General features: G+C 32.4%; 2 protein-coding genes across 2 annotated transcripts; one reads left to right on the top strand and one right to left on the bottom strand.

The window, feature by feature from the left end:
• The first annotated feature begins 2,128 nt into the window (after positions 1-2,128).
• LOC109160775 (pathogenesis-related protein 1C-like) lies at positions 2,129-2,869 on the top strand. The gene has a single exon (XM_019309016.1). It carries the CDS (start codon positions 2,179-2,181, stop codon positions 2,779-2,781), a length of 603 nt encoding a protein of 200 aa, XP_019164561.1. The 5' UTR covers positions 2,129-2,178; the 3' UTR covers positions 2,782-2,869.
• A 3,174-nt stretch (positions 2,870-6,043) lies between these two features.
• LOC109160840 (NAC domain-containing protein 90-like) lies at positions 6,044-8,979 on the bottom strand. The gene is made up of 3 exons (XM_019309084.1): positions 8,823-8,979; positions 7,368-7,663; positions 6,044-6,322 (listed from the first exon to the last, which is right to left on the bottom strand). The coding sequence occupies exons 1-3, from the start codon at positions 8,977-8,979 to the stop codon at positions 6,044-6,046; spliced, it is 732 nt and encodes a 243-aa protein (XP_019164629.1).
• Positions 8,980-14,429: the final 5,450 nt, after the last annotated feature.

Here is a 14,429-nt window from a genome sequence, read left to right on the forward strand (position 1 = left end):
AGGTGCATATGCTGTTAATCATTATGTTTTTCAAAGGTTCATATGATTGGGCCATTATTGACAAGGTATTGGTTCATGAAGAGTAAACGGGGACCTTATTGGGGTTAATGGAGGGAAAGATGACATATTGGCCCAAGAAAGGAGTGAAGAAAGGCAAATTATATCGTGCACAGGAGGTATAACGTATTATACGCCTTAAGAGTTTATGTGTATTAAGTATTTATGTTTGATTATGTGTATTATATTAAAAGTTTATTTGTATTCTACTATACAATTATGTACATACAAAATATGATATTTTTAGGCCACACAACTGACACAAGTATTGTGTGCCCTGGTGCACGATATAACAATTGATACTGGCAAATTATATACCACAATGCATTATAGTCCAGACACCAAAACGGTGTCGTTTCTTTTAATGAAAAGAAATGGACCTGTTCCGCGCCGTCCGCAAAAAGTAACTTTGGTTGTATTACATATTCAGTTTCATTTTGTATACACTGCAGTTTCATTTCGATATAACTACAATTTGATTCGATATTATACACTCAAATATATGAAATTGTTATTCAGTTTCATTTTATATACACTACAGTTTCATACAACACAAGTACATTATCATTTCGATATAACTACAGTTTCATTGCACAATATACACTCAAATATGTGAAATGTTATTCAGTTTCATTTCAACGAAATTATAGTATCATTTTGATATAACTACAGTTTCGCTGGATAATATACACTCAAATATGTGAAATTGTTATTCAGTTTCATTTCAACGAAATTATAGTATCATTTTGATATAACTACAGTTTCGCTGGATAATATACACTCAAATATGTGAAATTGTTATTCAGTTTCATTTTGTATTCACTGCAGTTTCATTTCAACACAACAACGGTTTCATTTCAATTCAATTGCAGTTTCATTCGATAATATAAAAATAATACATGAAGAATGTCAGTTTAGATACACTGTAGTTTCATTTGGTAATTAACACTCAAAAAATACACGCTCCCATTTTTGGACCATGGTCTACGATATAATTGCTGGTCAATACCCCACCACCACCGAGGTTCGATCCACCATACTCCCATCATCACCACACTACTGAAGTTCGATTTTATGGTATTTCCTAAAAGAGAGCCACGAAGATGCCAGCTGAGCACATACAGAGTAAAAATTAAATTAATTAAATATTGTTAATATTTTATATTATTTCTTGATAAAAATTATATTATATTCTAAGTTACTACTCTAAAAATGACACGTGTACAATCTAGAATGATCGATGAAACGCCACGTTTAATGCCACAAATCAAGATTCAAGGGGTTAACGGTTCACGGGCTCAACATAGCCAGGCGTGGTCCCTAGTTCACGAGCTATAGGATTAAGCCCAGCTTGGAATTATTGTTTAATTTGAAGCCACGACAAAAATTGCTGATCTCTGTCACATGGTACGTTTTGCTAAACACCACCAATTTATAAGACCAAAGTATCACAACGTACCATAGAAAAATGACACATTATTAGATTATATTGTCCCACAATAACAATGTAAGATTATTTGTGATGTTTGGTAAGTTTTATGTTATTTACCAAGGCTTGGAGAGCATACATAAATATATATGTGCTGAAACAATATTCTTCTAAATGTAGCCATTTCTTCTCCCAAAAAAGTTGAATCTTCAGTCCCAAGGGTCTCCCACACCCCGACCTAACAGAGAATTTTGAAAGATGTAAATCACGGTGGTTCAATGATTCAGCAGATAGGGCTAGCCAGAGCATTTGGATAGATGTAAATCACGATGACTCAATGCTCAGCAAATAGGGTCAGATAGAAAATTTGGAAGGATGTAAATTACGGTGACTCAATGACTCAGCAAATAGGATCAGACAGAGGATTTAGAAGGATGTAAATTACGACGACTTAATGATTCAGCAGACAGGTACCCGCGGATATAAGGGATCTGTCCACTTTTGATATATTACCACATTATTGCTATCAAGATTCAAATATTGACTGCCTATTGAACCAGTAAGCTAAGCTCGTAAAGGCTAGATGTAACCCTTTCTCTCTATATATATAGTAGCATTATATTGGTGAGTGCAGCTGCCAAAGAATAATTAATTATCTATCTGTCCCTCTTTATTTTCTCCTCAAACCAAACATGAAAAGCCTCCATTATTTTCTCCCTCTTCTCATTCTCTTCATCACCATCACCCTCACCACGGCATCTCCACCCTCCTCCTCCTCCTCCTCATCATCATCATCACCAGCCCCCATGAAAAACCTAAGCAACGACACAATCTACAGGATCTCCAAACAGCTATGCTGGAACTGCCTAGGAGAGGCCCTGCAGTTCCTGTTCCGACACAACCTAGTCAGGGCATCCAAGTGGGAGCCCCCACTCGCGTGGGACCCGCAGCTGGAGGCCTACGCCACGTGGTGGGCGGCCCAGAGAAAGGCAGACTGCCGCCCCATGCACTCCTTCCCAGAAGGGGATTTCAAGCTGGGAGAGAACATATATTGGGGGAGTGGCTCCACTTGGACCCCTGGCGATGCAGTCAAGGCCTGGGCTGATGAACAGAAGTATTATAACTATGATGCAAATAGCTGTGCTGAAGGGCAGGTTTGTGGGCATTACACTCAGATTGTGTGGAGAAAGAGTGTGAGAGTTGGGTGTGCTAGGGTTGTTTGTGATGATGGTGATGTTTTCATGACATGTAATTACTACCCACCTGGGAATTATATTGGTGAGAAGCCATATTAGTGTTATATATATATTTATCTCACATATATATGTACATGTGAATCATATTCCTTACATTTCTGTATATCATAAATGATGGTATAAAATACTACTCTCTCTGTCTCATTTTATCTGTCATATTTACTATTCATGGGTCAAATCAACTTTTTTTTTTCTTTGTTTATTTTTTTTAGTATTTTTTTTTACTTATTTTTAAATTTAATGATCGTGTTTAATAGTACTTTAGTGTAGTTTTTAAATATATATATTTTGTATAGTAATACAAAACTTAAAATGGGACGGACAATGGAGTATTAAATATTATTGGAATAAGGATTAAATAATCCATCTATTGAATCATATTGGTTGGATTGGATAGTGTAATTGAATAGCGAAGTAAAAAAAAAGTTCTATTTAAACCATCGGCAATAATGTTTCAAATTTAATTTTTTAGCAGGGTAATACTCAATGATTGACACATGCTTTTTAAAAAATTGTTTAAAAAAATGAATTTCTTTTAATATAGCCACAGACGGTGAAAGATAACATGTGCATATCCCCTTTCATGAATAAACGTGGTTTTCTAAAAAGAATCTCATTTTTTTTTTATATATATATAGAGCCATGGCTACTATCTAGATCAGGACCATATATATGAAATGAGGCGACAACTATGGCTATCCCTCATTTCAAATTATTAATAATATATAGTTATGGCTGTCTGATAAGACAACCATGATGTCTTTAAAAATTTTAATTTTTATGGTGATGGTCATCTTTTTCAGACAACCACGATTTTCCATGAAAAGAAATAATTGGTAGTTATATTAAAAAAAATCAAAAAGTAAAAATTGAAAAACAAAAAGGATTTTTGAAAAACATTCAAAATAATGACACTTGTTAGCCACGTAGGATTGACTGGCTAAACAAAATTCAATTAAATATATTAGAGCATCCTTATCAGTGAATCATGGAAGATTTTTGGAACAATAACATATGACAAATTGGAGAGAAGGTAAGAGAGGGAAGGAATTGATTCAGAGGAGGGATTTTGGAACAGTGCACGCGTCAGAGAAAAATGTTGTAAGTTTTGAGGTTGTGCGCGTTTCGCGCACAGCAATTGGTCACACGGGCGCGTGCAGTGCACGCGCTTGATAGTTATTTATTTATTTATTTATTATTATTATTATTATTATTATTATTATTATTATTATTTTTAAAAAAATCAGTTTTGCTTTTTTTTTTTCCTCTCCCTCCCCATATTCTCTTTCCTAATCACACTTACAAAAATTCCTCAAAAATCACAAAAAATAAATAAATAAATAAATAAATAAATAAAATCCATTATTATGAATGCTCTTAATTTTTTGGTTTAGGAAACTTGTTTAAATGAAGTTTTTTTCACTGATGGGCTCAATTAGGTTGACTTAGGGGTCAACTATTAAATTCTATTTGGTGCTAGCAATTCAGTTTCTAGTTTATATGCATTAGTCCTACACATACATCATGTATTCTTTTTCTCAATTAGTTTTCTTTCACTGGATTTTCTAGTGAGATTTTTTGACAAGGCATGAGTATTGATAGGATATATACCCCGATATCGACCACCTATACGTCTATGAGCTCGTTAATAGTTAGGTCAGGGTCGAGCGGTTCTGACCCCGATCTACGAGTCAAAATCAAAGGTGACGGGTCAAACCCGCCACCTTAGACCTATAAAAGGGGCTTTTGGCCCTCTAAGTTAAGGATTCACTCTCTCGGCTCTCTCTCTAAACTATATTATCTCTTCCTTCTCTCTATAGCTACATGCAAGAAGAACACCATTAATAAAGGAGAACCTTTGAGCTATATCTCTTGTTTGTTCATATATCTACATACACCCTACCATACGGGGAAATTAGTACTATCAAGTATGATATAGTAATGTAAATGAGAAATGTTGCAAAATAATTACTTAAGTGGACAAACTCCAAAATCCTGAAGATTATGCAAATTGTACCCCGAAGGCTTATGGTTGTACTATTTTTCCTTAACTAAGTTTTTCCCACAGGGTTTTTTTAAATTAAGGTTTTTAATGAGGCAACCAGTACAATATATGAGTTTCAAATATCATGTACTCTTTTCTTCAACTAGGTTTTTCCCACGTGGTTTTCCTAGTGAAGTTTTTTAATGAGGCATGAATATATTTTCTATTGTACTCTTTTCTTGTCTAGGTTTTTCCCACAAGGTTTTCCTAACAAGTTTTTAACGAGACAAGATCGTGGTCAAATAATGTCCAATGGGGAGTCAAATAATGGCGGGTTTTACCACAAAAATTGCCCATACCAATAGTTTTGTTGTTGAACTTTGGGGTCTTCGTCAAGGCCTTTGCCTCGCTAGAGATCTCGGGGTGAACAAGTTGGTAACAGAAGTGGACTCCTTAGCGGTGGTTCAAGTGCTAATTAAACAGAAGCTTTGGTTCGTCGACGGAAGCTGATACACTTATTTCAGATTGCAAGGCTCTCATGCTTCATTTCACCGTGTTTGAACTTGTCTATACTCTTCGCGAAGGAAATCAGTGTGCTGATTTTCTGGCTAATTTGGGTCAGATTTCTCCGTGGGGGACAACTGTCCTAACTCGGCCTCCGGAGGGTCTCAACCGGCTCCTTGCTTGTGATAAGAATAGCGTGGCAACTAGAAGATTTTTTTAGTTCCCCGAGGGCCTAGCCCCCTTCCCTCTACCAAAAAAAAAATGTCCAAGGGAGAGTGTTATAAATATTATACTTATTATGGACATTATTATATAGTATTGTAACGGTTGTAACAGTTATGTAATTATTTCCATTATTACTTCTGTTACGTTACCTTGTATATATATATATATATATATATATTCTTACACTAGAAAGAATGAATGAAGAGATGATTCTCCCTTTCTCCCTTATTTCTCAATTCTGATTTTACTTTTAACAATTATGACTTTTTAATTAGTTTAGTTCTAAATTCTAATTATAGGAAACTGATGAGATTTTAATTGTAATTTCTCCTAAATTTAATGCTTGGTTGAACGTAACATGCATCAATTTTTATTATTGGAATACGCTATTTTTACATATAATATTATAGCGTTTTCCATTTGAGTATAATTTATTATTGTATGATATAAAAAAATCTCTTTAACATTTGTCAAGATTAACTAGCCTTATGCGCCAAAACATATATAGATAGATGGAATTTAGTTGATAGCATGCATTACGCAGAAATTATTAAACTAGCAATTCAGTTTGTGAGTTCGTGGATCATATCAAAAATCCATTCCTTCCCAATCCCATAAAGGAACACAAACATCGTCCCAGAAATTATTCTGCAAAGATGATGAATCTTCTACAGATTCTGGGACAGCCTGCGGATGCGAGGAAGATGGCTGCGCCGCTATGGCTTCTGGTACAGTTTGCAGGTGTGGAGATGGCGGCTCTGCAGCTCGAGGAACAGCAATGGCAGCTGGGGCAGGCGGACGCCGGTCGAATCCGCGGTCAAGCCTCGCCGTCTTATAAATACGGCACAAGCTGAACTCGTGCCGTAACTGCATCAGTATTGAACATTGTTAGGATCAAACTCTTACTGTTACGTCAAACGTTATAACTAATAGCAATGACGCAACATAGTGTTTAACTTGACTTTTTCAGCATAGGGTGTTGAACTTGGCCTTTCACCCGCCTAGGCTAGCAATTCCCCTAGCCACAAGCACAAATATATTTTTTTTAGAGTAATGAGAGAAACCCAAAACTACACAAAGGTATGAATGAAATAATTCTACCCACAAGAAGATAAACTAGTCTAGGTTGCCTATAACTGACCGGTTCAAACCAAAAAGATCAATCCACCAATCAAAAGTTAGCGAAAGTCTAGGAGATAATTAAACTAGTCTGCATGAGTATTGAGATTGTTAGGATCAAATGCTTACTACTACTATACCGCAAATGTTAGAGAAAACATAACTTTGGCCCTGTTTGGTAAAATGGCTGTTAGCTGATTGTGTTAATTAGAGGGTATAAATAGTTGATAACATTAGCGGATTGTAGAAAAGTGTTTGCATGGTAAATTAGCTGTTAGCAGATAGCTGTTTGGTATAATTTATTTTCTCAAAAAGCTAATTGAAAAAGTTGCTTGAAGTATCTTTTTGAATTTTTGACTTTTGGAGTTGCAAAAAGCTAATTAATCAAATATTTATATTGATATTTTAACTAAATCAAACAATTAGTAGTGGTTAAATAAGCCAAAATTGGCCTATAGGCCAATTTTTTACCAAACAGGACCTTTATTTCCTTATACACCACTATATTTTCGAGAGGCAGAGTGTTAAACTTGGTGTTTTGAAAGTTATGGTGCTGAACTTAATTGGTGTTTCACCAGCCAACGCCAACAATCCCCCTAAGATTTGCATTAGATAAATTCTGCTCACAATGAGATAAACTAGTCTATGTTGCTCATAACTGATCGATTTAAACCAAAAAGATAAATCAATTTTCCCTATTAGTTAGCGGTTGAACTTGTAAACTTGTGATTACTAAATTAACAGTCTTACCAACTTGGTTGCAGGTTGAAGATGGAACTAAGAGAATACATACCTGTACATCAGAAATTGTAGCTGTGGGAGGAGGTTGTCCCAGAATGGCTTTGTACTCTATCATCTTCCATTCCGTCTTTCTTCCTGTGGGAGCCCTACCTCTATAGAAAATCATGGTCCTTCTGAGTCCTATTATCTCATTATTTGAATACATGAGAGTGGGGATACCAGATGCTTTCCAGTATCCTTCTGGTGTAAGCCGGTTGGGTCTTCCTCCACGGGATATATTTTCTTGCATATCAACAAAGAAAAACCACTCTTCTGGGTCATCACCCCTACAAAGCTCTCCAACCAACCCTGTTTTCATATCATATATAAATACTATTATTCAGTAAATGAACGCACAAAGTTAACCATTTTCATGATAAAGCTAAGCAAGAAATTACTAAGTACGTGCATGATAAAGCAAGAAATTACTAAGCCAATGCTTCTTTCTCTTTCTTGCAAGAAATTCAAGAAAATGCATACTTGCTAAACTATTATCGAGTCTCGTTCGGAAAGAGATAGATATGGGTATAATCTGGACTAGATGTAGGCTGGTCTAGCTAGTATGAGTAATAAACATCAAAATTTGAGCGAGATCAATTGACCAATTCAAGTAAAAAGGTGGCCCAGTCGCTGACAAGACCTAGGTAGATCTAGTAGGGATGATCATAGTTCAGTTTAAATCAAACCGTGCACCATAAAATTTAAACCGGAAGGCAAACCGCTGATTCCGGTTCTAGTTTGGTAAAACTGAGAACTAGAACCGCCGGGTTTCAACCCAAAAACCTAAAAAATAAAAATAAAAATAAAAAAGTTCAAACCATCATCACTTCAAATCAGAACTGTCAATTTTGATTTGTCATTTTCCAGAATCATGAACTGGCCGTTCAAAACCGAACCCTCTAGCTTGTTGGACCAGATTGCCTTCTTGGTTTTTGATCCCTTTTAAAATTTTTAATTGTATAGTAACTCTTGATTTTTTGGTGTACTGAGAAAATAAAAAAACTAAACCCTATAAGAAATGTTGCAAGAAATTTGTAAGCAAATGCATCTCTCATGCATTAAAAAAAATCAAGAAATTCTTGAAAGTGCTTTTTAGCAGACCTATATATTACTAAGCCTTCTAAAAAAAATATTAAACATATGTTTAATATGAACTTGACTAGGTTTAAGTCTAGTTCATCTGATCAGATCGTGATTGTCTTGTTGATTTATTATTCTTTTTTAGTTTTTCTCTTTTGAACATTTGATATTTTCAATGTTTCCATACAAAAATAATTCACTTCTAAACCCTACTACAAATATTATTTGCACACATTATTTAAAATGAATCCTAATCATAATAACAATCACCACCTTTCCCAAAGGAGAATTAAAGCATGAAGAGATCGAGGAGAAACATAAAGTAAATGATTTGCAAGAAAAAAGAAAAACACGTATACTGTGTGTGTATGTGTAATACTATACTAACGAGGTAGATCCCATGGACAATGATCATAGATATTGACGACAGGAATAACCGCATCAATGTCTTCCCTGTCGCCTTGGAGCTTATGTTTGAGATAGAAGCAAACTAATTCTTCCTCAGTGGGGAAGAATCTGAAACCCTGTAGACAATTATCCTCCATTATTATATTATTGTCTAATCTGATCTGCAACTATATTAAACATATTATATTGTTATATATTTATATAAGCTGGCCGGGAGAGAGAGAGAGAGAGAGACTCTGATGAAGGGCATCAAGACTAGAAAACCATGTAACGAAGAAAACCACTAACCCATCCCTTGGAACAAAGAAAACCGCCAACCTTTTCCAACATAGTATTGTAGTTGATGTGGATTGTCGGATTGAGATTGGTTTCCAACCCTAAATTTCAAAAAAAGTGGGAGGACCTTAATGAATCTGAAGCAATTTAATTTTACTTTCATTTTCCTGCTTTTTCGTCTTCTGATCTCCTGTTTTATTTGATGATGATGTTCAAATTGGAGTTGAAAAAAACTAAACTATGTTAAAGAATATTTGGAAGGATGAATTGATACTTTTTTGAGCAATCTCAGCCGAGTTGGTCAGTCTATTAATTTGATAATTACAAAGTTTCAAGTTCAAATCAATACATGAAAAATTAGATTTACCAACTACTACTGAGACGTACTGTTAAGAGTTACCTAAGGAAAAATCTATAAGATATTCAATGAAATTTAAGACTGCTCCATACCCAAAGTCAAGGATCAAATCCTTGAAGTTTGCTTAAGGATGTATGAGTACATTTCACTCAACCACAGTAAACGATCCGTTACTTTTTGTTGCTAACTCCATAGTTATTCTTGTAATATATATCATTATTTTATTTCTATTTGTTGGGTGAAGATAGGAATGATCAAATTTATAATCTTATTGCTCGAAATTTGGAGATAGGTTGCAATGCATGTATAAGAAAATAAAATTATACATTTGATATTAGTTATAATATTTGACATTGTGGTAATTGATAAATATTCTATCATGGCCTATACATATATAGTTTGCATGCATGAGCAAGTAATAAAAGAAAAAAAAAATGATTCAAATTATATAATATGAACAATATGTTAATACAATTTGCACATTATCCTAAAAGTGTATGCACTGCATATGTAATATGTTGGGTTAGTTGAAGCTTAAAGGGTTGAGTTCAGTATCTTAATTACTGCTGAAAGTTGACATCAACTGTTATGTAAGTATAAAGAAATAAAATTATACATTCGCTAATAGCTACTCCGTATAATTTTTAGCGTAGTGATAAATGTTTGATCTTGAAAATATGTATTATTATTATTATACGTATATATGTGCTAAAACATATTTGTCTATATGACTAAAATATATAATATAAATCAGCTAATAAGAAATAGGTTGGATTGTATTGTATTATTGCATCTGTATGCACTTAATATATACAAATATATGACTTCATTGCGTGTAAACTCATCGTCACGAAGAGTCATCTTTTTGTACAGGGAAAACATGGAAAAAAAAAACATATGAAGTCCTAGAGTCAACAGTCAACCGTGGTCTTCTAAATAATTAGGAGATTATTTTGTCCTTGAAATATTTTGTCTTTGAAATATTTGTTTACGTGCAAATAATTAGAAGATTATTTTGTCATTGAAATATTTATTTTTTTCCCAACAGCCAATATCTCCCAATCAACATATGGTGTTAACTATTATAGAAATATAAGAAAATAAAGTTATAATTTATATCGTAGTAAATATTTAATTTTAATAATTGATATCACAATTTAAAACTCTGCTAATTTAAAATAAAATTATCTCTTTGCTACTAGTTTAATCCCAAGACAAAAACCAACGTTAATTATGTTTTTCAAAGGTTCACATGTCTAATGTGGAAAGTTACAGAGGAATTATGTCTTGTGTGCCGTTGCCACTTTTTTGGTGTGAATATTCTCTTTTTTCCACATATTCTTCCGAGCCGCAGTTGAATAGTTGATGTATTTTAAGAAGATTTGTGTGTCATTGTTATAATGTTACGTTAATAATGTTTGGAACATGTTTGGAAAATGTTTGGCAAAATATAATCAAACCAAAATGGCGGCATTAATGTTCAAATGCATTATAGTATCTTAAATCTTGATATAATTAGAGATGACAATTTCAATACGCCCACAAATATCTTCTCGAATCCATTTCGTATGAGTCTGGTTTTTCTGGGTGAAAATTGGGTTAATTATATTTTGATTCAAATGACGTACTTACCGTTAATACATTATATACATTTAATTAATAAATTAATTATGTATTGTAAATAAAATTAAGGTACATAATATATTAATTGCAACCTCCAAATATATAATAGAATCAGTAGCATTTAGAAAAAAATGTACATACATACAAAATCTAGTATGCACATAGTGAGAATCTTAATTAGTCTATAATATAACAATGACAAGATTTGAGCTTTACGCAACACCTTGGACCTTAGTTACGTCACCTTAAATCACCTTTAGAAATTGTATATGGAATATTGAATGATATGGCATTAGGGATGGAAAAGAACCGATTTTAGAAAATTAGGTATGAGCCTGTTATAAAAAAATTAAGATCTGAATTTTTTAAAGAAATTTAAAGTATGTGATTGGATCTTAGTTTGTATGCAGGTTCTTTATCAGGCTTAGCTTAAATCTGAACTTATAATTAATCTGTACTGACCTGAAATCTTTTTTAAAAGCCTATTTAATATGTAGGTCATTAAAAAGGTTTCAAAGTAATTCCGGTGAGTCTATTTAAAATCTACATGTTAAGTCTTTTTAAAAAATAAAAACTTTAACATGCTCATTAACTTGTTTAAGAAGAAATTCAATTGTATTATTGTTTGTCATTCTATATAATCCAATAAATAGTTAACAATCAACTCACATAATTAAATCGCGACACTTCATTAAATATTATAACAATAAGAACAATTAATAAATAATTAAACAATAAGAACACTTATAACAGGATTACCAACAATGTTTATTGTTACATTAGAATTTAAAATGGGATTTTAGAAGTGGAGAGGTAGAGTTTTGTAATTGTACATACTTGGAGTTATATTGTAAATATAAAACTATATTAGGTAAAAAAAAAAAAATAGAATATATTCATAATATTTAAAATAAATAATTAACAATCAACTCACATAATTAAGGCTTCGAACTCCCTGCTAAATTGTGTCTTCTTAACTCTTTTGTCAAAGTCTTCAGTAGAAATTATGTCTCATATTCGCTTAACTCTTCCCTACGGTTAATACATTGGTCAAATTATCTCTTCTGGATTAAAATCTACTAATAACTTTTTAGCCAAATTACTTCTTGTGTTTTGATGTGTTAAGAATAATTGTTTATAATTTTGATTATGCTATCTAAATGTATTTAAATTGTCTCCCATCAGTACTTATAAAAGCTCAACAGCTACTGTCTCCGGATAAAAGAAATGAATTATAGCCTCAAAAGGAGATTATATAAGAGCATCCACAATAGTGGAGTTATTTTGCTGTTTTTAAGGAGTTTTTGTAAGTATGATTAGGAAAGAGAAAATCGGAGGGGAGAGAAAAAAATACTGATTTTTTTAAAATAATAATAATAATAATAATATTCAAAGGATAGGTTAGGTGCGCGGACAGGCGCGCCTAACGTGCAGTGCACGCGCCCGGCGTGGCAGTTGCTGTGCGCACACCAACTTCTCTCTTTTCATTTATTTCTCTTCCTTAGGAAGAGAAATAACTCAGCCCCTTGTAGAAGGGTCTCAACCCCTCTCTCTCTGCCAACTTGACATTTTAACCTCAAAAGATGTGAAATAATCCTTTATTTTTTTCTGATAATGTTGCTCTAAGAAAAGTGTTTGTGTTCACTAAGTTATAAAAAGAGCTTTTTAACACATATTTCAAAGTCTGATAGAGTAGGCCTTTGTCCAAGGTTCATGATTGTGAATTTTTTCTTTGCCTCTTTATAATTATAATTTAATTTATAACGTAGATTGATTTGTGATTCATATCAAAATTTTAAATCTATTTTTATTTGGTAATTAATTAATTAATTTATTATTATTATTATTATTATTATTATTATTATTATTGTTGTTGTTGTTGTTTTTGTTGTTATTGTTGTTGTTGTGACATCTGGTGAAATTAACTCTTAAATAATTATATATCGATTTAAATATTCTTAATATATTACAACAATTTCATTCCGTGCATCGCACGGGTAAAAATACTAGTATTTATAATATGTTATTTTATGAGCTTTATGATGAGTTATTTATGGTAAACATTATTTATCTTGATTAATTAATTTATATATAAAATATATTTTGTGATATAGAATATGAAAATGTTTTAAAAGATAATTTACTTTCTAATCAATATAGTATAAGTTTGTATTATGAATATCCAAATTAATTTAGAAAAACTTGAAATCAATCTAACTAAAGAAAAAATATTTATAAATAACATATCAATGAAGAAGATGTGTGATTTATAATGCAATTCCTATTAGAATCATTTTATCCAATTAATTATGTTTCATATTTTATTGTGAATATTTTTATCGCATTTTGAGCTGTTTTGATTTCTTGTCGTGTGTCATTGAGATTTTTAGCTTCATCCTGTTTGTAATTTTTTTAAATAAATTTTATTAATAATTAATTTATTATTTAGTCTGATAATAATTTAATTGTTTGTAAACTTATTTGATTCTAACATTTTTTGTTCATTTTTATAAATTATACCGTAATTGTTTTTACCTTCAATATTTCAATATATTATTTAATAAAAGCATTTTTCTACTAAAAGAATTCATTTCATTTGAAAGCTTATGCCGTAAACAATGGAGGATGGATTATATATGTTGTGCGGCTTAACTTTGGTGGATGGAAAAGCATTTTAATTTTGCGTTAAAATTTATGTTTAGGCCCTTTGTGAGTGGCAATTCAACGCGCTTGTGCTTTGAAATTTGAAACAAGTTTTGTTGTACATCCCCTTTTAGACGGCAATTTATATCATGCACAAGTACACGCATTGCATTGTGCGCCCGTGCATCCGAATGTAAAACGACGTCGTTTCAGATTATTTTAATTTTTTTTGAAATTTTTGCTTTCCTGTGTTGGCGGTTAATTTTCTTTAAAAAAAAAAATCTTATGTTAAAAAATGTACATAATTTTATACAAAAATACACAATTGTATACATGAATGTACATAATTATATAACAAAATATACATACTTTTTTTAAAATTTTCTGATTCGGATGTACATATGTGTATAAAAAATATGTACATAATTGTATAAAAAATACACATAATTGTATAAACAAATACACATAATCACGTCAACTCACTACCGCACCTCCCAAAACGACGTCGTTTTGGGAGGCGCGGAACACACAGTGCTATGTGCACTGTAGTTCAAGGTATAACGATTGCTTTTAGACGTTAATCGGATTATATTTTTCTTTATATGATTGTATAATGCATTGTATCTGAAGAAAATGTGGTCATAGTGAGGAGTTTGATAGGGGTCAAGGCCACTAAGATGTGAGAGT

Source organism: Ipomoea nil, unplaced genomic scaffold (genome assembly GCF_001879475.1).
Source record: "Ipomoea nil cultivar Tokyo-kokei standard unplaced genomic scaffold, Asagao_1.1 scaffold2921, whole genome shotgun sequence".
NCBI classification, from domain to species: domain Eukaryota; kingdom Viridiplantae; phylum Streptophyta; class Magnoliopsida; order Solanales; family Convolvulaceae; genus Ipomoea; species Ipomoea nil.

What these genes read in the sequence shown, in the direction of transcription:
- LOC109160775 (XM_019309016.1), top strand. Translation starts at nt 2,179, where the DNA reads ATGAAAAGCCTCCATTATTTTCTCCCTCTTCTCATTCTCTTCATCACC.
- LOC109160840 (XM_019309084.1), bottom strand. Translation starts at nt 8,979, where the DNA reads ATGGAGGATAATTGTCTACAGGGTTTCAGATTCTTCCCCACTGAGGAA. An exon ending in TTGTCCATGGGATCTACCTC is followed by an intron (nt 7,664 to 8,822) that starts GTTAGTATAGTA and finishes ATATGAAAACAG; the next exon opens with GGTTGGTTGGAGAGCTTTGT. An exon ending in CTACAATTTCTGATGTACAG is followed by an intron (nt 6,323 to 7,367) that starts GTATGTATTCTC and finishes ATACTGATGCAG; the next exon opens with TTACGGCACGAGTTCAGCTT.